The sequence below is a fragment of the Hemiscyllium ocellatum genome, chromosome 9, assembly GCF_020745735.1.
Source record: "Hemiscyllium ocellatum isolate sHemOce1 chromosome 9, sHemOce1.pat.X.cur, whole genome shotgun sequence".
NCBI classification, from domain to species: Eukaryota; Metazoa; Chordata; class Chondrichthyes; order Orectolobiformes; family Hemiscylliidae; genus Hemiscyllium; species Hemiscyllium ocellatum.
Window position 1 is genome coordinate 74170337 of NC_083409.1, and position 22841 is coordinate 74193177.

The 22841-nt window shown below is 41.3% G+C and overlaps 1 protein-coding gene across 2 annotated transcripts in view; it reads left to right on the forward strand.

Annotated features, from left to right (window-relative positions):
* ipo13b (importin 13b) overlaps window positions 1–22841 on the forward strand; it is a 217710-nt gene that overhangs the window by 160966 nt on the left and 33903 nt on the right. For both annotated transcript variants that reach the window (XM_060830475.1, XM_060830476.1), the window contains 2 exons: window positions 5302–5439; window positions 10732–10828. In XM_060830475.1, coding sequence (XP_060686458.1) covers window positions 5302–5439; window positions 10732–10828 — 235 coding nt within the window. The remainder of the gene's footprint in view (window positions 1–5301; window positions 5440–10731; window positions 10829–22841) is intronic.

Genomic DNA, 22841 nt, shown 5'->3' on the forward strand with positions numbered 1-22841 from the left:
TTTCTTTGAATATCACGATATGTGATGTACGCTTCCAAATATCTTTTTAAAGGTTCAGAGTGAAAAAGTGTGGCACTGCAAAAGCACAGCAGGTCAGGCAGCATTTGAGGAGTAGGAGAGTGTACAGTCCTTACTTTTCTCCTAATGTTTTAAAGGTTGTAAGGTTTAAAGCCTCCACTACCTTTCCAGATTCCTACCACACGCTAAGTGAAAAGATTTTTTCCCAAATCCTCTCTGAAACTCCTGTCCTTTTCCCTAAAACTATGCCGTCTCATGACTTGCCCCTCAACCAAGGAGAACAGTTGCTCTTGCTTCATCCTGTCATACCCTTCATAATTTTACACACCTCAATCATGTCTTCTCCCCTCTCTCTCTCTTCCCCCCCCCCTCCCCGTTTTATTAAGAGCAGAGAAAACTGTCTTAAACCTATCTAGTCTTTCCTTTCTAGCTCAACTTCTCTATTCGGGTGAACCAACTCTATACACCCTCTGGTACGACCACATCCTTCCTGTAGTGTAGTAACCAGAACTGCACACAGTTCTCTAGTTACAGCCTGATCACTGGTCTGTACAGCTTAAACATTACCTCCTTGTTTTATGCTGTAATGCCATGACTGATGACAACAAATGTCCCATATGTTATCTTAACTATCCTACCCACGTGACTTCAGAGATTTGCGAATAATTACCCTGAGATCTCCAAACTGCTTAGTATCCTGCCATCCATTAAATATTCCCTCATCTTGTTTCTTTTTCCAAAGTGCATCACCTCACCCTTATCAGGGTTAAATACCATCTGGTGCAGGTCTGCCCATCTGACCAACCCCTTTCCCAATCTTTGTTATCTGCAAATTTGCTCAACAATCCCCCCCATGTTTTTCATCTGTGTCATTTTTGTAAGTCAAACAATAAGGGTCCCAATCCTGAACCTTGAGGTACACTGCTGGACTCCAGCCTTCAGTCACTCAAGCAGCCTTCTACCATTACCCTTTGTGTCCAATTATTAAGCCAATTTCTGATCCATCTTGCCAAGTTTCCCTCAATTCTATGTGCCTTAACCTTCTCAATCAGTCTCCCATGTCAAAAAGCTTTGTAAAATCTATGTAAACATCTACTGAACTTCTTTCATCTACACACTTAATCAACTTCTGAGAAAGTTCTAACAAAGTTGTCAGGCATGACGTCCCTCTGACAAAGATTCTGGATTGGTGGTGCTGGAAGAGCACAGCATTTCAGGCAGCATCCGAAGTGCAGCGAAATCGACGTTTCGGGCAAAAGCCCTTCATCAGGAATGTGCCCGAAATGTCAATTTCGCTGCCTGAACTGCTGTGCTTTTCCAGCACCACTAATCCAGAATCTGGTTTCCAGCATCTGCAGTTATTGTTTTTGCCTTGTCCCTCTGACAAAGCCATCCCTAATTAACCCATGCCTTTTCATGTGGGTATTAATGAGTTCTTTCAGAATTTTCTCCAATCGTTTCCTTACCACTGTCCTGACACTCACAGGTCTGTAATTTCCTGGTTCATTTCTACTGCCTCTCCTAAAAAGTAGAAGCACATTTGCCATCCAACAGTCCTCTGGCAAGCCCCCTACCTCCACTCTCTGCCAGAAAGGCATTAAAAATTTGTCAGAGCCCCTGCAGTTTCCTGCCTCTGTAGCTTGTGATGCTTTAAATTTTCCAACATGATCTTCCAACTGCCACCCCTGTATGATGATTCAACCTAAAGTTTCTGTTTTGAATGTGTGAAGTGGTTTTATTTCGGTAGGAAGGACACAGACACATTACAAAATAGAATGCATTTCTAAAAGGGTGCAGGAGCGGCGATTCTGTGAATAAATCGTTGAAAATAGCAGGACTGGTTGAGAAAGCATTAAGCTTACAGAATCCTAGGCTTTATTAATAGAAGCACGGAGTATGAAAGTAACAAGGTTATGTTAAATTTGCATTGGAAATGTGAACGTGTTCATTTTGGAAGGGACAGCAAAAGAACGGTATTATTTAAATGGACAAAAACTGCAGAAAGTTGAAACACAAAACACTGATAGCTAGCACACAAGTGTAGCTGGTGAATAAAAATAAAGGGACCTGATGAAGGGCTTATGCCTGAAACGTCGACTTTTCTGCTCCTTGGATGCTGTCTGACCTACAGAACTTTTCCAGTGCCACACTTTTCGACTCTGATCTCCAGCATCTGCAGTCCTCACTTTCTCCTAAGAATGAAGGGGCATTAATTTAAGACTGAGATGAGGAGAAATTCCTTCTCTTGGGGTTGCAAGTCTTTGGAACTTGCCACAGCGCTAGAGGGGCAGAGTTCTTGTGTATATTTAAGGCTGAGATGGATAGATTCTTGATCAGTTGGGGAAAACACCGGAAAGTGGACATAAGGAATGTCTGATCAGCCATGATCCTGTTAGGGAGCCAAAAGGCCTATTCCTGTTCTTATTTCTTATGATCTTATAGTTATATTGACTTGCCCTCAGCTTGAGTATTGTATGCAGTTCTGGGTGACAGTTTAGGAAAGAAATGAAGAATATTGGAGAGAGTGCATAAAAATTCATGAAAGTGGTTCCACAGAAGAGGAATTTTAGTAATGTGGTTAGATTGGAGATGTTGTGACTGTGTTCCTAGGGGAAGGAAGGATTAGAGAAGAAATTTAACACGGGTATTCAAATTTTGCTAGAACAGATAGGGAAAAACTGTTCCCATTCACAGAAGGTTCTAGAAGAGGGCACAAAATTAAGATAATTGGCAAAAGAAGCAACGGTGGTTTGGGGAAAAAGATTCATTCAGCAGGTGGTGTTATCTGTAATGAAACCAATCTGTAAAGATGGAAGTAATTTAAGTCAAGGCATTTAAGTGTAATTTGGATTGTTACCTATAAAGGAAAATTGTGCAGTGTTACAAGAAGGAGGAGGAGAGACATTATGTAGATTTCCCCAGCGGACATCCATTCTATAAAGTGTGTGTGTACACATATATGCAGAAGGAATAGTGTTGGGTCAACATGAATGTGTGCTCTGACATTTTGAAAAGCTTTGCAGGTGAGCCAGTGCAGACAGACTGGCTCTGTGGCCTCTCTTTATAGGGCCACCTTCTACTCTGTTATTGAAGTGGCGAGCAGGTCTTTCTTTAATTAATGCTGGGATAATGGACAGGATTTTTTTGAAAAATGTTTTGTGAATTGTTTTCAAATGCACTAGAATGATGCACTTGGTCTGTGACTTTTCTCCAGGTAGCTTTTCAAATAAATTACAGGTATTTGCTTCCACTCCCAAACTGAGCATCAAATTCCAGGTGCCCTGTTTCAAAGTTTTCCACATACCCCCTCTAATCTTTCTACCAATCACCTTAAATTGATGTCACCTGTTAATTGACATCTTCATTCGGGGACTAAGTCTTCACTGTCTACTTCGCCTAGATGCTTCATAATTTTGTATATCTCAGTAGGACACTCCTTGGCTGCTTTTGTTCGAAGAAAACCAACCTAGCCAATATAATCTTTTCTCAGCTGCAGTTTTCAAAGCTTAGCCACATTCTTTGTAAATCTCTTTTGTACTCTGCCCAGAACAATTATGTCCTGTCTAACCAGAACTGTACACACTACCCCTGTGTGATTTTATGCAGTTCTAGCATTCCATTTTTTATAATTTTATACCTCAGTAAAGGAAAACGTTCCATATACTTTATTTACCCCCTTTATTTTACCTGTCTTGCCTTGTTTAAGGACCTGTGAGCATGAACTCCCAAGGTATCTTTGTCTCCCTACCCAACTCAATAACATCCCATTTATTCTGTATTTCTCAGCTTTGTTTACCCTTCCCAAATATATTACCTCTTATTCTACTGATGGACCTCCATTTTTCACTTCCTTCCTCCCTCTTGACCCAAACCAACTGAACTCTTTCAGGAGTTGACAGCTATCCTCTTCATCACTAACCATATGGCCAGTTTTTATTTTGGACTGCACAATTCCCAATCATGCCTGCCACATCTAAGTCAAAATCATTAATATATAAAACAGACAGCAAGGGCCCCAACATGGAGTGTCATTGGACACCACTTCTCATTTGTCAAAACATTCATCAACCATTTGTTTCCTGTTGCTGAGCCAATTTTGGATCCAACTCGTCATATTCCCCTGTATCCACTGGGCCATAATTTTTCTGACTGGTCTACCACTTGGGGCTTTATCAACTGGCTTCTTAAAATCTATGGACAATATCCACTGCACTACCCTCATGAATCCTCTGTTATTTCCTCAAAAAATTCAGTTGTTAGTAAAACATGACCTTCTGTAAATAAGAACATGTTGACTAATCCTGACTAATCCATGCCTTCCAAGTGACACTTTATTCTTTTTCTGAATTGATTCCAATAATTACCCCGTCACTGAAATTAGACAGATTGAGCTAATATTATTTGTCTTACCATTCACATCTTTTTCAAAAAATGGTGCAATGTATGCAGACATCCAATCCTCTGTCACTAGATACAGACAAGGTACCAATGTGAAGGTGCTAGTGTTGAACTGTGGTAGACCTGTTGGACAATAACCTAGGATCGTGTGATTTTTGACTGTATCCAGTGAGGATTAGAAAATGATCCATGGAACATCCTCAGTTGCTCTTCTTTAATCCAATCACATACTGTTGGCACTAAATGGAAGTGGGCGGAAGTGGGTACTGCAAATGCTGGAGATCAGAGTCAAGATTAGAAAGTGCTGGAAAAGCCCAGCAGGTCAGGCAGCATCCAATGAGCAGGAAAATTGCCCTTTCGGGCAAAAGCCCTTCATTTCTGATCTTCATTTTAATCTTGACTAAATGTAAGTGCCCTATTGTGTGCTGCAGTTGGGAGTAGAAGTTAATTAATTTATTTTTGGACTGAATGAATGAGAGATGTATTTAAAATATATCTAGCATCTAAAAGTATAGACTTTAGGAGTGTGCATCTAATAAAATTTACAGGCTTGTTAAAAATAAGAATCTTGATCCTGAAGGTTAAATATGATGAGGACTGTTTTAAAAACAACATTTAAGTGGAAGAGCAACTTGGATAAGTAGAAATCAGATGAGGTTTAATGCAAAGAAAAGTGAAGCAGTACATTTTAGATCAAGTGAAGGGATGGTGATTGGTTGGCAAAGTTAGGAAAACTTCATTTGCTAAACTCTAGGCCAAAGTCATATTGAATAAAAACTGGTATCATTGTTAGCTGAGAGTATTTGAGACCTGAATTAAAAATAACTTGATAACCTTTTTATTACGATCTTTGGTATTAAGATTTCTTTCATTTTTTCATTCCAGGCTGTTTGTGCAATCTTTGAAAAGTCTGTGAAGACGCTTTTGGATGATTTTGCTCCCATGATTCCGCAGCTTTCAGAAATGCTGGGTCAGATGTACAGTACTATTCCACAGGCATCTGCATTGGAATTAACGCGACAGGTAGAATCAATGTTATTATTTCAAATAAAATTCTTCCATTGAATGAACTGAATGATCTTTCTCTTGTATTGTGAAGGAAGAAAAATATTCATTTTAAAATGGTGTTTTTAACAAAATTTAACAGTTACAGAAATGTAAACATTTACAGAAGTGCACTTCTAATGGGGTAGAGATTGTCCAGTTCAGTCTGCTCATATGAAGTACTTGCTACTTAATTATTTTAGTTTATATATGGGTTAAAACCAACAGCAAGGCAGAGCTTCAATCCCTGATCCTTGCTGATTTATGTGACTTGCAAATGTGTAGCAGCAGACACTTTTGAGAATGGACTCTAATTTGAGTTGGGAAAAGGAAAAGTTGGTCAAGGTTTTAAATTCACTTACTATTCAGTAACCTACTTCAAATTGCATAGATGCGGTTTTAAATGAGTGCATTAGACTCACCTGAGATGTTCCTATTATTTAAATTCACAATGGAGAAAGATTACTTGAGAGAAGCATTTAATTGCTGGTGCCCATGAAGCTATACCCAACATATGCAGGAAAAGAAGGAGCAAAACCTGAAAGATGATTTACTGATAACACTAGCCTAATCAAGAAGCTGTCTAGTCTTAATTGGGTTTATAAACTTATCTACTTGATATAAATTTTGCATTTGTGAGATGATGCACCTTAGAAATAATTTGCATCACCAATCACAAACCCAATTTAAAAGTTTCCAAAGAGCAAAAGTTGTGATTTGCAAAAATATCATTGTTTGCTGGTGAACTTGATCCCACTAACTAAACTGCGCAAAATTCATTTTTGTTTAGTAAACAAGTAGGAAAAGCGACCAAATATCACAAACCAAACAAGCAAGGATTTGTGAGGGGTAGGTCTTACTTTAGAAATCTTATTGAATTCTTTGAGGAGGTGACCAAGCATGTGGATGAGAGTAGAGCGGTGGATGTAGTATACATGGATTTTAGTAAGGCATTGGATAAGGTTCCCCTTGGTAGGTTTATGTGGAAAGTCAGGAGGAATGGGATAGTGGGAAATTTGGCCAGTTAGATAGAGAACTGGCTAACCGGTTGAAGTCAGAGAGTGGTGGTAGATGGTAAATATTCAGCCCGGAGCCCAGTTACAAGTGGAGTTCCGCAGGGATCAGTTCTGGGTCCTCTGCTGTTTGTAATTTTTATTAATGACTTGGAAGAGGGAGTCGAAGGGTGGGTCAGTAAATTTGCAGACGCTATGAAGATTGGTGGAGTTGTGGATAGTGAGGAGGGCCGTTGTCGGCTGCAAAGGGACTTAGATATGATGCAGAGCTGGGCTGAGGAGTGGCAGATGGAGTTCAACCCTGTCAAGTGTGAGGTTGTCCATTTTGGAAGGACAAATAAGAATGCGGAATATAGGGTTAACGGTAGGGTTCTTAGTAAGGTGGAGGAGCAGAGGGATCTTGAGGTCTATGTTCATAGCTCTTTGAAAGTTGCCACTCGGGTGGATAGAGCTTGTAAGAAGGCCTATGGTGTATTAGCGTTCATTATCAGAGGGATTGAATTCAAGAGTCGTGAAGTGATGTTGCAGCTGTTCAGGACCTTGGTAGGCCACATTTGGAGTACTTTGTGCAGTTCTGGTCGCCTCACTTTAGGAAAGATGTGGAAGCTTTGGAGAGGGTGCAGAGGAGATTTACCAAGATGTTGCCTGGAATGGAGAATAGGTCATACGAGGATAGTTTGAGAGTGCTAGGCCTTTTCTCATTGGAACGGCGAAGGATGAAGGGTGACTTGATAGAGGTTTATAAGATGATCAGGGGAATAGATAGAGGAGACAGTCAGAGACTTTTTCTCTGGGTACAACAGTGTGTTAAAAGGGGACATAAATTTAAGGTGAAGGGTGGAAGGTATGGGGGCGGGGGGGGATGTCGGGTAGGTTCTTTACCCAGAGAGTTGGTGGGGGCATGGAATGTGCTGCCTGTGGGAGTGGCAGAGTCAGAATCATTCGTGACCTTTAAGCGGCAATTGGATAGGTACACGGATAGGTGCTTAAGCTAGGACAAATGTTTGGCACAACATCGTGGACCGAAGTGCCTGTTCTGTGCTGTATTGTTCTATCTTCTATGTTCATATAATTTAGAAATTATTCTCTGTCTCCTTTTAATAGCCGTATTTGCGTTTAGCTAGCCAAGTCTATGGATCTATAAATTACACTTATACAAGTGTAAGTACAGAATAATAATAACGCAAGTTTCATCCCTTTCAGTGTGGATAAGTCCTCTGTAGTACGGATTGGTTTTGAAACTCCAGCCATACATGAATATGATTAAAGGTTGCAGACCAAGAGAAGGACTTGAGTTATCACTAATCAACTATAAAAAAATTACAGGTGGATTGTGACCATTAGGAAGACCATAAGAAGTACTGGAGATGATTAGGTTGTATTTCCTGGACATTACAGTGTTGTAGTGGTTCTGTTCACCGAGCTGAAAGTTTTTGTTGCAAACATTTCGTCCCCTGGCTAAGAGACATCATCAGTGCTGTGGAGCCTCCTGCGAAGCGCTTCTTTGATGTTCCTTCCGGCATTTATAGTGGTCTGTCCTTGCCGCTTCCGGGTGTCAGTTTCAGCTGTCCGCTGTAGTGATTGGTATATTGGGTCCAGGTCGATGTGTCTGTTGATGGAATTTGTGAATGAATGCCATGCCTCTAGGAATTCCCTGGCTGTTCTCTGTCTGGCTTGCCCTATGATAGTAGTGTTTTCCCAGTCGAATTCATGTTGCTTGTTGTCTGAGTGTGTGGCTACTAGGGATAGCTGGTCGTGTCGTTTCGTGGCTAGTTGGTGTTCATGTATGCGGATTGTTGGCTGTCTTCCTGTTTGTCCTATATAGTGTTTTGTGCAGTCCTTGCATGGTATTTTATAAACTACATTAGGTTTGCTCATGTTGGGTATTGGCTCCTTTGTTCTAGTAAGTTGTAGTCTGAGCGTGGCTGTTGGTTTGTGTGCCGTTATGAGTCCTAGGGGTCGCAGTAGTCTGGCTGTCAGTTCTGAAATGCTCCTGATGTATGGTAGTGTGGCTAGTCCTTTTGGTTGTGGCATGTCCTCGTTCCGTGGTCTATCTCTTAGGCATCTGTTGATAAAGTTGCGCGGGTATCCGTTTTTGGCGAATATCTTGTATAGGTGTTCCTCTTCCTCTTTTTGCAGTTCTGGTATACTGCAGTGTGTTGTAGCTCTTTTGAATAGTGTCCTGATGCAGCTTCGTTTGTGTGTGTTGGGGTGGTTACTTTCATAGTTTAGGACTTGGTCTGTGTGTGTTGTTTTCCTGTGTACCCTTGTGGTGAATTCTCCGTTCGGTGTAGAACACCGAACACACACAGACCAAGTCCTAAACTATGAAAGTAACCACCCCAACACACACAAACGAAGCTGCATCAGGACACTATTCAAAAGAGCTACAACACACTGCAGTACACCAGAACTGCAAAAAGAGGAAGAGGAACACCTATACAAGGTATTAGCCAAAAACGGATACCCGCGCAACTTTATCAACAGATGCCTAAGAGATAGACCACGGAACGAGGACATGCCACAACCAAAAGGACTAGCCACACTACCATACATCAGGAGCATTTCAGAACTGACAGCCAGACTACTGCGACCCCTAGGACTCATAACGGCACACAAACCAACAGCCACGCTCAGACTACAACTTACTAGAACAAAGGAGCCAATACCCAACATGAGCAAAACTAATGTAGTTTATAAAATACCATGCAAGGACTGCACAAAACACTATATAGGACAAACAGGAAGACAGCTAACAATCCGCATACATGAACACCAACTGGCCACGAAACGACACGACCAGCTATCCCTAGTAGCCACACACTCAGACAACAAGCAACATGAATTCGACTGGGAAAACACTACTATCATAGGGCAAGCCAGACCGAGAACAGCCAGGGAATTCCTAGAGGCATGGCATTCATCCACAAATTCCATCAACAGACACATCGACCTGGACCCAATTTACCAATCACTACAGCGGACAGCTGAAACTGACACCCGGAAGCGGCAAGGACAGACCACTATAAATGCCGGAAGGAACATCAAAGAAGCGCTTCGCAGGAGGCTCCACAGCACTGATGATGTCTCCTAGCCAGGGGATGAAACGTTTGCAACAAAAACTTCCAGCTCGGCGAACAGAACCACTACAACAAGCACCCGAGCTACAAATCTTCGCACAAACTTTGAACATTACAGTGTAATATCACTGCGCTTAGACTTTGAACACTTAAATGTTAAAACGCATTATACTTACTCTTGAGAGCACCATACCAAAGTCTATTGTCACCAATTTTTATCCCCTCTGCTAGAGTTTTTCTTTATTGATTCATGGGATGTGGTTGCTACTAATTGCCCATCCTTAGTGCCCCTTGATGAGGTGATGGTGAGCCACCACCTTGACTGCTGTTGTCCATGTGCTGTAGGTAATTCACAATGGCATTGAGGATATTGCAGGATTTTGACCCAGCAATGTTGAAGGAACAAAGGTACATTTCCAAATTAGGCAGGTGGATGGTTTGGAGCGGAATTTGCTGGTGGTGGACCCTTTGAAGGTGGACTGAGGGACACTTTGTTAGATGAAACCAAATGTAAACTGTTTGAGTTGCTGTCAGTACACAGTAACTGTTCTGATGGGATTCACTCAACAATTTTATATTTTTATAATGTGCTGGTGTATTCCATAGAAACCTAATCAAAGTGAAGAATCCTAAGAGAATCTCAAAGCATCTGTTGACACCGATGACAGTTATCGAAGCCAATGGAATGATTTAAGGAACCTGGACATGCAAGAGGCATAACTGGAGAGTTGCTGGGATTACAAAAAAATGTAGAGGAGTTCAGAGATCAGGAGATGCACTTTGCTATACAAATCCAACTTTTATTTCAGTACTGCATGGGAAATGCTCACAAAATTTGAAAAGGTTACAGGCCTACATGTGTTCATTTTCCCTTTGGAATATAATGTAGCCTGGTAAAATTGTAAAGTTTTATGCTAACCTCACACCTCATGTACAGCTAGGATAGTGCATGTGTCTGGAAAATGAAGAACCTCAATTTCAATCGCTCTGTGCTAACTCCAGTTTGTGCAGTATGTTTAATTGCTTCCTGGCTGATATTTCCAATGTTACTTTTCCACAGTGGTGGCTGCAATGTTCTTTTGTTTAGGGGTTGATTGTTTCTTTGTTTTTCTTTCTCACCTTTATTTTTAAATGTTATTCTAGTTGTCTAAAGTTATTTGGATTCTTGTGTTTTTCAGCTGGTGCATATATTTGCCAATGATCCAACTCACTTTGTCCCTGTAAAGGCTCTATTCCTTCTTGTTACTTCTGTGACCCTCTCTATTTTCCAACAAGGTAAGTGATCATTCTTTTAAATATTGGTCATTTGGAAATTCTAATGGATACTAAATTTCTTTTGTGATGGAAGTGTATGGCTCACACTCAAAGTACCGGCTTCTCAGTACCTATAATGCTCAGTGAGGTTTTGATTCTGACAGTAATGAGGAACTGCAAAAAAAGAAAAACTTCTAAATCTAATTTCAAATGAAAAAGTGACTTTTTATAATCTAGATTCAAAATGTAAATGAATGGCTGTTGGAAAACCACCTGTGTTAGTCACATTCTATGACACTAATTTGTGCCTGATATTTGTAGTTATTATTAATAGATAGTGGACTGTATTAAGAAGAGAAGCTGACGTATACACTCAGCAGTTTGTGTTTTAAATTGGTAATTTATGTATGCAACTGCATACGTAAGTTGAAAATGATGTAGAGGAGCCAGTCTTGGATTGGGGTGGATGAAGTTAAAAATCTCACAACACCAGGTTGTAGTCAAGTGTGTTGGTGCTGGACGATTCTGCTCCTCAGATGCTGTCTGATCTGCGCTTTTCCTGCATCACACTCTCCACTCTGCCCGCATCTGCAGTCCTCACTTTCTTCCAACACCAGGTTATAATCTAATACGTTTATTTGGAAGCACTAGCTTTTGGAGCGCAATTCCTTCATCAGTTGCGAAGCAGAACCATGAGACACAGAACTTATAGCAAAAGATTACAGCGTCATGCAACTGAAATGATATATTGAACAAACCTAGATTATTGTTAAGTCTTTCACCTTTCTGTTCATTAATATGTAAATCCTAGGATGACTTTTAAGTCACATTCTTTATTCTTTAAAAAAGGTGACATCTCCGCTCAGTGCATTAAAGGTGAGAGGTTGGAGTCTGTCTCTATCCCAGTCTTGAGTCAGATTGGTTCTATTTCTAAAGTAGGAATTTATAAAGTGTTATATGGATTGACAGCCTGCAGATTGTGCATTTTCTTAAGCCAAGTAGAATGTATCCGCAAGTATAATTCTGCAAATACAAATGCACCCCATAGATTGTGTACGCGCGCATGCATGTGTGAGAAAGAGTGAGTGTGTGCGTGTGAGAGGGAGGCTGTGTTTGCATATGTGGAAGCTTGATGAAGTGTTTGTGTGCGAGGGGATGGATAAGCATGTAGGGCAGGAATCTTCTGTGGTTATCCCCATTTCAAACAAGTATGCTATTTTTGGAAAATGTAGGAGGTGATACATTCCCCTGAGAGTCTATCAGAAACAACCATGTTTCTGGTATCAAGACAGGCTCTAATGTAATGAGAGGTATGTCAGGTTCCAGGCAATCAATTGTGATAGGCAGCTCTCTAGTTAGAGGCACAGACGGACATTTCTGCGGCCAGCAGCGAAAAATCAGAAAGGTGTGTTGCCTCCCTGGTGCCAGGATCAAGGATATTTCAGAGAGAGTGCAGAATATTCTCAAAGGAGTGTGGGACGAGTAGGAGGTCATCATATGCATAGGAAGGGAAAAGGATGAGACTTCGTAGGGAGAATATAGAAAGTTAGGCAGGTATTTAAAAACGAGGTCCTGGAGGGTAGTAATATTTTGGATTACTCCCGGTGCTGCGAGCTAGTGAGGGAAGGAATAGGAGGATAAGGCAGGTGAATGTGTGGCTGAGGAACTGGTGCAGGGAAGAAGGATTCACATTTTTGGACATTGGAATCTCTTCTGGGGTAAAAGTGACCTGTACAAGAAGGATGGATTGCACCTGAATTGGAAGGAGACTAATATACTGGCAGGGAGATTTATTAGAGCTTCTTGGGAGGATTTAAATTAGTGAGGTGGGTGTGGTGGTGGGGCTTGGGGAAATAGTGAAGAAAGAGATCAATCTGAGATTGGTATGTTCAGGAATGAGAGCAAGCCAAACATTTATGGCTGTACTTAGAGAGAATATTCCCGGGAATACATCCAGGGACGTTAATTGAGAGGAACTGAGAAATAAGAAAGGGATGATCACCATTTTGGGATTGTATTACAGACCTCCTAATAGTCAGAGGGAAATTGAGAAACAAATTAGTACAGAGATCACAGTTATCTGTAGGAATAATGGTGTGGTTATGGTAGAGGATTTTAACATTCCAAACATAGACTGGGACTGTCGTAGTGTTAAGGATTTAGATGGAGAGGTATTTAAGTGTGGACAAAAAAAAATTCTGATTTAATATGTAGATGTACCTACTAGAGAAGGTGCAAAACATGAACTACTCTTTGGAAATAAGGCAGGGCAAGTGACTGAAATGTCAATGGGGGAGCACTTTGAGGCCAGCGGCCATAATTCTTTTGGTTTTAAAGTAGTGATGGAAAAGGATAGACCAGATCTAAAAGTTGAAGTTCTAAATTGGAGGAAGGCTAATTTTGATCGCAATAGGCAAGAACTTTCAAAAGCTGATTGGGGGCAGATGTTCGCAGGTAAAGGGATGGCTGGAAAATGGGAAGCTTTCAAAAATGAGATAACAAGACTCCAGAGTCACATTCCTGTTAGAGTGAAAGAAGACTGGTAGGTGTAGGAAATATTGGATGACTAGAGAAATTGAAGTTTTGGTTAAGAAAAAGAAGGAAGCATATGTCAGGTGTAGACAAGATAGATTGAGTGAATCCTTAGAAGAGTACAAAGGTAGTAGGAGTATACTTAAGAAGGAAATCAGAAGGGCAAATAGGGGACATGAGATATCTTTGGCAAATAGGGTTAAGGAGCATCCAAAAGGTTTTTATAAATACATTGAAGGACAAAAGAGTAACTAGGGAGAGAATGGGGCCCCTCCAAAGATCAGCAAGGCAGCCTTTGTGTGGAGACGCAGGAGACAGTGAGATACTAAATGAGTATTTTGCGTCAGTATTTATTGTGGAGAAGGATATGGAATGTGGGAAAATAGATGATGACATCTTGAAAAAATGTCCATATTACAGAGGAGGTGATGCTGGATATCTTGAAATGCATAAAAGTGGATAAATCCCCAGGACCTGATCAGATGTACCCTAGAACTTTGTGGGAAGCTAGGGAAATGAATGCTGGGCCCCTTGCTGATATATTTGTATCAATAGTCACAGGTGAGATGCTGGAAGACTGGAGGTTCGCAAACTTTGTGCCACATTTAAGGAAAAGGTAGGGAACTATAGACCAGTGAACCTGACATCAGTGGTGGGGAAGTTGTTGGAGGGATTCCTGAGGGACAGGATTTACATGTATTTGGAAAGGCAAGGACTGATAGGGATAGTCAGCCTGACTTTGTGCGTGGGAAATCATGTCTTACAAACTTGATTGACTTTCTTGAAGAATTAACAAAGAGGATTGATGAGGGCAGATCAGCGGACGTGATCTATATGGATTTCAGTAAGGCTTTTGGCAAGGTTCCTCATATGAGATCTAACATTGCTAACCAGTCTCCTGGAATACGGGGGAAACTAGCCATTTGGATACAGAACTGTATCAAAGGTAGAAGACAGAGGGTGGTGGTGGAGGGTTGCTTTTCAGACTGGAGCCCTGTGACCAGTGGTGTGCCACAAGGATTGGTGCTGGATCCACTGCTTTTCGTTATTTATATAAATGATTTGGGTGTGAACATAGTATAACTGGTAAGTTTGCAGATAACACTAAAATTGGAGGTGTAATGAACAGCAAAGGAGGTTACCTCAGAGTACAATTGAATCAGATGGGCCAATGGGCTGAGGTGGAGTTTAATTTGGATCAATGCGAGGTGTTGAATTTTGGAAAAGCAAATCAGAATAGGACTTCTACACTTAAAGGTTCTGGGGAGTGTTGCTGAACAAAGAGATCTTGGAGCGCAGGTTCATGGTTCCTTGAAAGTAGAGTCACAGGTAGAAGGCGGTTAGTATGCTTTCCTTTAATGGTCAGAGTATTGAGTACAGGAGTTGGGAGGTCATGTTTCAGCTGTGCGGGACATTGGTTAGGCCACTGTTGGAGTATTGCATGTAATTCTGGTCTCCCTCCATTTGGAAGTATGTTATGAAACTTGAAAGGGTTCAGAAAAGATTTATAAGGATATTGCCAGGGTTGGAGGATTTGAGCTATCGGAAGAGTCTAAATAGGCTGTGGCTGTTTTCGTTGGAGCGAGGGAGGCTGAGGGGTGACCTTAGAGATTTATAAAATCATGAGGGACATAGATAGGATAAATAGACAAAGTCTTTTCCCTGGGGTGGGGGGAGTCCAGACTAGATGGCATAGCTTTATGGTGAGCGGGGAAAGATATAAAAGGGGCCTAAGGGGCTACCTTTTCACACAGAGGGTGGTCCGTGTATGGAATGAGCTGCCAGAAGAAGTGGTGGAGGCTAGTACAGTTGCAGCATTTTAAACGGTATTCAACCCATCGGGTCCACTCTGCCATTCAATCATGGCTGATGGGCATTTCAATGCCACTTATCCACACTCTCCCCATATCCCTTAATTCCTTGTGAGATTACGAATTTATCAGTCGCTGCCTTGAAGACATTTAACGTCCTGGCCTCCACTGCGCTCCATGGCAATGAATTCCACAGGCCCACCACCCTCTGGCTGAAGAAATGTCTCCTTATTTCCATTCTAAATTCACCCCCTCTAATTCTAAGGCTGTGCCAATGAGTCCTAGTATCCCCGCCTGACAGAAACACTTTCCCAGTGTCCACACTTTCTAAGCCATGCATTTTCTTGTAAGTGTCTGAGATGTTCCTTCAACCTTCTAAACTCTAATGAATACAATCCCAGGATCCTCAGCCATTCATTGTATGTTAGGTCTGCCATTCCATAGATCATCCGTGTGAATCTCTGTTGAACATGCTCCAGTATGTCCTTCCTGAGGTGTGGGGCCCAAAACTGGACACAGTTGGGAAGCTAATAAAGGGCACAGCATTGTCGGCTTCACTAATATTTGCATAGAATATAAGAGCAGAGAGCTTATGCCGAACATGTATAGGATATTAATTAGATTTGAGCTAGAGTATTGAATACAGTCTGGATGCCACACTCTTTGAAGAAAGTGTTTGCATCGGAGAGAGTGCCAGGCGACTTTTGAGAATAGGTCCAGGGATGACAAACCTGATTCATGATAGATTGGCGATGGTAGATTATTTTCCCTTGAAGGGAGAAGGCTTAGATACAAATTTTCAAAATCATGAGAGGATCAGAAATCGCTGGTCTAATTCAGAAGAGGTTTGTGAACTAGAAGACAGAATGAAAGTAATTTGCAAAAATAGTAAGTGGAAGGTGAGAAAACTTTCTTGCACAGTGTGTAGTTGAGGTCTGAAATGTTATCTCTCGAATTGTAGTGTAAGCTGGTTCAACCGAGGCATTCAAAATGGCATCGGATAATTATTTAAATAGAAACAATGTGTAGGGTTACAGGGAAGAAGCAAAGAGATTGCCAATAAAGCAGTGATAGTGAAGTGGCCACCTCTGCACCAAAATAATTTTGTGATCTGCATTTTTATTAAAGCTTAGTTTTACAGTCAGTGTCTTAGTAAATTAAAAATATTTAATATTTAAAGGATTTAGAGAATGGAAACTACCACTTTCATGTCTTCAGCCCTCAATTTGGTAAGGCCCCTAAAGACATAGGAATAGTGGATGCTTACTGCATGCATTCAATTGATCTAGACACCTGTTGATATTGTGAACACTTACAGCTTCACAATTTGTGTTAGACCTAACTTAGTGCAGAATTTTCCCCTCTCCTGAAGCTGATTAGAAAGGTGGTGAGAATAGGAACTAATTGGGTGAGTTTGCCCAAGGGAGAAACTCGACCCTTGCTGCCCTGGCAGTTAAATGCCATGTGAGAAAGTTCATGCATGACTTTCTCAACTTGCCATTAATTGAAACCCCCTCGAGAGCAATTAATTTACCTTTTAAACAGCCTCAACATGCCACCCTCCTCTCTCCTGCCTCCCAGAAATGATGTGCAGTGTGACTAATTTCACAACGAGGTGACCTGCCTGCTGAATTTGTAGGGGGTGGGGCTTCCGTTTTCTCCATTTGTTCTTAACTGGGTACGATTAGAGGTATGGATGGCAGGCAAGGGGAGGTTTCTGAAAGCCAGCTATCCCCGTCAATTATGCCCCAGAAAAAGTAGTAAAAATGTTTGCTTTCTCACCTGACAGGTTTGTTAGAATTATTTGAAGAGATAACAGGCAGAATAAATGAAGGGAGCCAAACGCTGTGATATATTTGACTTTCCAAAATCTGTTTTATAAGATACCACGTGTAAGGTAAGATCCCATTTATTAGATGTAGCATGGATAGAGGATTAATAAATAGAAGACAGGGGAGGCAGCGAGACCTTGGAGTGCAGATTCATTGCTCCTTGAAAGTGGAGTCGCAGGTAGATAGGATGGTGAAGAAGGTGTTTGGTATGCTTTCCTTTATTGGTCAGAGTATTGAGTACAGAAGTTGGGAAGTCATGTTGCAGCTGTACAGGACATTGGTTAGGCCACTGTTGGAATATTGCGTGCAATTCTGGTCTCCTTCCTATCAGAAGGATATTGTGAAACTTGAAAAGGTTCAGAAAAGATTTACAAGCATGTTATCAGGGTTGGAGGATTTGAGCTATAGGGAGAGTTTGATTAGGTTTTTCTTGGAGTGTCGGAGGCTGAGGGGTGACCTTATAGATGTTTATAAAATCATGAGGGGCATGGATAGGGTAAATAGACAAAGTAATTTCCTTGGGGTGGAGAGTCCATAACTAGAGGGCATAGGTTTAGTGTGAGGGGGGAAAGATATGAAAGAGACCTACAGGGCAATTTTTTCTTGCAGAGGGTGGTACATGTATGGAATGAGCTGCCAGAGGAAGTGCCGGAGGCTAGTACAATTACAATTTAAAAGTCATCTGGATGGGTATATGAATAGGAAGGGTTTGGAGGAATATCGGTGGGTGCTGGCAGGTGGGACAAGATTGGGTTGGGATATCTGGTCGGTGTGGACAAGTTGGACCAAACTGTCTGTTTCCATGCTGTACATCTCTGTGACTCTATTGCAGAGTTTACAAATGGTCCAAGACTAGGTTGGACCACAAATAGTAAGGATAACAGTCTGCAGAGGTACAGATACAGCTTAAGTGAGTTGGAAGAACATAGCAGATGGAATGTAATGTGGAAAAATGAGATCATGTACTTCGGCATGAAGAATATGGGAGCTGAATATTATTTAAATGGAGAGAAAATGCACAAAGTTGCTGCACAGTGATTTTAGTGCCTGTGCGTGAATCATAAAATGCCAACAAGTTCAGATAATAGGGAACAGAAATGGATTGTTGGTCTTTTATGTTTAAAGCAAATGGAATTCAAAAATAGGGAAGTCTCTCAAGACTATATGAGGTACTAGTCAATTCCCATCTAGAATACTACAAGCAGTTTCGATTCCTTTGTCTCAGAAAAGGTATACTGACTTTGGAGGCAATTCATAAATTGTTCACAAGATTGACTCAGTGAGAGGGATTTTCGTTTGAGGTGAGGTTGAGATGTTTTTGTACTCTACTAGAATTTAGAAGTAAGAGAGGTGGCATAATTGAAATATCTGTGGACTTCTCAGCTCAAAGTTAGTTGGCGATTACAATGCAGCCTACCTGTTAGTTTTCACTATGTATGTTGTCTTCTCCTTCAAAGTATTCAGCTCCCATTTGCCTTCCATGTGGTGAATGGAAGTTCCTTGAGGTGCAGGTGCCACTGACATTCATTTTGTTCTTTTGACTCAGTGAGCTTCTACTATCTCTGTTCCTAAACTGAACTGATGAATGTTTTGTTTCTGTGAGCAAGTACGCAGAACAGTTGGAGAACAGAACCTTCTAAGCCCCACAGCCCATCTTTATGGCAATGTGGTACACTTTGTGATATTTAAAATAAACATGCAAACTAATGGTAATTGAGACAGCTCCTTTTATTCATGGAGGACACAGAATCATACATATCTCTAATGGAGTTATAACTCTCCTTCATGCCAGAACATCCTACATTATTGTGGTGTGCTGTGCCCTATACACTCTCAGCCATCAAAGTGGCTTGGCAGAGGAGGAAATGTATGAGCAAGAAGAAACCTTAAGAGGACGAAGATGAGGTTGCAAATTCTGAAATGATCCACCAGATAACTGTCAGAGATGAAGAATACAAGAAAATGGCCTGCTGAGTCAGAGACTATCCTTTGTTTCTAGGATAATAACTGCATAGAAACATATTTTCTATTTACGTTATGCTCTCACTTACACTCTTGTCAGCTCTCTGCTGAGTCCAACACTTGAGGATTTAATTGTATTTTTATTAACTTTATCTATGCAGTGAAATAGTGACATTTTCTTGCTATTCTGATTTCCTCACCTCTATAAAAGATAATGCGTGCAATACTTGTCCTAGACTAATGGTTAGGGGAGAAAGTGAGGTCTACAGATGCTGGAGATCAGAGCTGAAAATGTTGCTGGAAAAGCACAGCAGGTCAGGCAGCATCCAAGGAACAGGAGATTTGACGTTTCGGGCATAAGCTTCTAATTCGTGAAGAAGGGCTTATGCCCGAAACGTCGAATCGCTTGTTCCTTGGATGCTGCTTGACCTGCTGCGCTAGACTAATGGTTAGCATACTTTGAGCTCCTATGTGACCTTGCACTCCTGCATGGTTGCTTTCAAGTGGTTCTTTGCATCAAAGACATAAGAGTTACATTTGCCAGTCCACTTCCTGGTGAATGCTATGGAGGTGCACTAAACTCTGAAATTGCAACTTACCTCTTCACTATCCCTGGAGTGTTGCGTAATAGTAATGCCTGAGCATCCTCAGTGATGGCTGTTCTACTAATGTGGGCTACAGTGTTTTGAGCTCTTCCCTCTATTTGACTCTGGGTTTAGGATTTTGGCATGTGATGTGGCTATTGCTAATACCACACGCTTAAATTTGAGAGCCCCAAAGAACAGACCTTGCTCTCTTGGAACATGTGGATTTTGCCATGAGAAATGGGTCTGTGTTCCTCCAATTGGACATCCCATGCCCTAGTACTTTAATTAAACCTTATTGTGAATATCATTGCCCACAAGAATAATTGAGAATGCTTTGACTCCAATCCTTAAATTTTATAGGTGTACATTTCCTTGTCTAGTCACACAATTTGCCGATTCAGCAAGAAGTACCAAGGTATAGCAACTGAAAAAAATCACACATTCTTTCGATGGAATATGCTCCAAATCTTTGCTTTCAAAAATTGTCTCATTCCTACTTGGATAATATTTCAACGGATGTTGAACAGTGTAAATGAAAATGTATTTACACAAGTGCAGACTAACTACAGTGATTGAACATCTATGCCCTGAGAAAGGTGGTTATTTCTCTTCCCTCCCAGTATGTCTCTGCTGGCCAGATATTTGCATTGCAGTGGAAGGAGCCTGGTGGCTGATGGGCCCTAATCACTTTGAAGTCTTTAGGCTTCCTGGAGGGGGGCTCCTGGAATGCTTTGGTTTGCTGAAACTGTCCTGATCAAGTGGAACAGCACCCGATCCCCTCAGCTGCTGAGTACAATGGAGATAAGTGGAGCAGCAGGAAACTTATGGAGTGTCCTGACAAGAGCTTTTTGAGCTGCCTGGCAATCACTGTTCTTTGTGCGTATCTCCACCCTGTCTCCTCAAAGAAGGGACTCTAGAAGTGAGGCTGTCTCCATCTTGCCTTGCTACTGATTATGGGTACCATAGCTAAAGTGATGGAGAGCAGGCCTAAGTGCATATTGGCAGCCACTGAGCATTCTACTGGACCTGGGTCTCCAAGGTGGCCATCATTCTTTCCATAGAAGCAGCAAAACATTTGCATGTTAGAGCCAGCAGTGAAAACGTAATTGCCTCCTCCCTCTTTTGCTCCTGTTTACATAGGATTGTTATTACGACTGCCTGAAGTTCATGTGCCTCTCTTTAGGTTGAGCAAGTTCATGCAGAGGCAGGTGTGCTGCATAGGGCTGAGCAAGTGCCTGATCTCCGTCAGTTTTCAAAGTGCCAGAGGCCTTGAGCACTTCTTCCTCCACAGCCTGAAGTGTCTGAATATGGAATGCGAAGAGGAAGCATGAAGAATGTAATGTTCTTTAAACATGTTAATGAAAAGATTAGTGAAGGATAGAGGAGGGCCTGTTATGAACAAGTAGGGTATACATCTCATTGAAGCAAAAGATATGGCAGAGGTACTAAATGAATATTTTGCTTCCTTCTTTACCTATTTAAAAGATGGTGACAATGACCGAGTTGAAAATGTGGATGTTGAGCAGTATAGTGAAAGATGAAGAGGTTCCAAAAGGGCTGGGCAACATTCTAGGTAGAGAAGTTTCCACACTTGGGTGGGATGCATCCTAGAGGTGCATCCTGCTGAGGGTGGGTAAAGAAGCAGATTGCAAAACTGTGGACAGAAATTTTCCAGGCCCATCTGAACACTGGATTAGTCCTTGGGGGCTGGAGGAATGCAAATGTGACACTGTTGTTTAAGAAAGGGCAAACAGTAACCCAGGAAACTACAGATCTGTTAGCTTGACATCAGTCAGGGAAAACCTGATGGAGGCAAATATGGGATAAGGTAAATAGTACTCTTGGATCAAAGTAAGTTAATATGAAACAGTTGACATGGCTTTGGCATGGACAGGTTATGTCTATCAAATTTAATTGAGTGACACCATGACAAAGGCAATTGATGAGGGTAGTGCTGTGTATGTTATATATTTAGACTTTGAGAAAGCATTTGATTCAATGCTACATGGCAGGTTGCTTAGCAAATTAGAAATGTTTGAAATTGATCAATCCTCGGCAGCATAGACCAGAAGTTGGCTTGGCCAAAAGGTAGGAAACAGAGGGCAGATATAAATGAGCATTTCTCAGATTGGCGACAAGTTGAAAATGGTGTTCCCCAGGGATTGGTGTTGGGACCCTTATTTTTTATGATTTATATAAATGATTTGGAGATGGATGTTGAGGGCAAAAGCCCTAAATTTGCACATGATACTAAACTAGGGAGAATTATGAGTTGTGAAGATGATGCTGAGTGACTTCAGAGGGACATAGCCAGGCAAATTTAAATTTGTTGTTGAGCCTTACAGGTTCCTTGAGTTTATAAATAGAGACCGAGTAAAATAGAATAAAATATCCTTTATTGTCATGTGTACTCTGGTACAGGAGTACACTGAAAAGTTTTTACAATGACTGCCTTTAGTGGCGCCATCTTAGGTGCAAGTACCTAGGTACAAATCTTGGATACAAAAGAGGAATAAAAGGAAAAGTAGTAGCATTAATTAGTATCTTAAAAAAAAGTTAGGAATAAGATATTTGTAACACAGTTAAAGGATAGATATTACAGTCCAGTAAAGCATTTCAAAGAGTAGCAGCTCAGCACATGGTCTGACTGCCCATACCAGGCCCCAGTCCAACAACTGTCCCACTTTAATCCAAGCCTCCAGTCTACTCTGCACCAGCACTTAGCTATACCAAGGTAAGTTGTGCTGCTCCAGGACCGCTAAAAAGAGAGAAAAGAAAGAGGCAGAGCAAAGAAACTCTGCAATGAATGTCCTACTCTGCCGTATTGCTACACCTCTACAAGTCAGAGCACATTTGGAATATTGTATTCACTTCTGCACATCTTATTTAAGGGAGGATGTTAAAGCCTTGGAGAGAGTGCAAGGAGATTTACTTTAAAGATACCAAGAATGAAGGATTTTAGGTACAAGGAAAGATGAGAAATTGGATTATTTTCCTTTTGAGCAAAGAAGGTTAAGAAGTGACCTTATTGAGATATTCTGTTTCCACTGACTATCGTATCTGTAACTAGGGGTCACAATTTCAAGATTGCCAGTAAGAGAGCTACGAATGAGATGAGAAGCTTCTTAACTCAGGGTTGTTAGGATTTAGAAGGTGCTTCCTGGGAGAGTGCTGGAGACACTTTCCATAGGAATCAAAAGACAGTTGGATATATCTTTGAAAGTGATGAATTTAGAGACCAGTGGAAATAGGACTGAAGAATGTTACTCGCTGGGTAGCTGTTTTGAGAGCCAGTACAGACATGATGGAT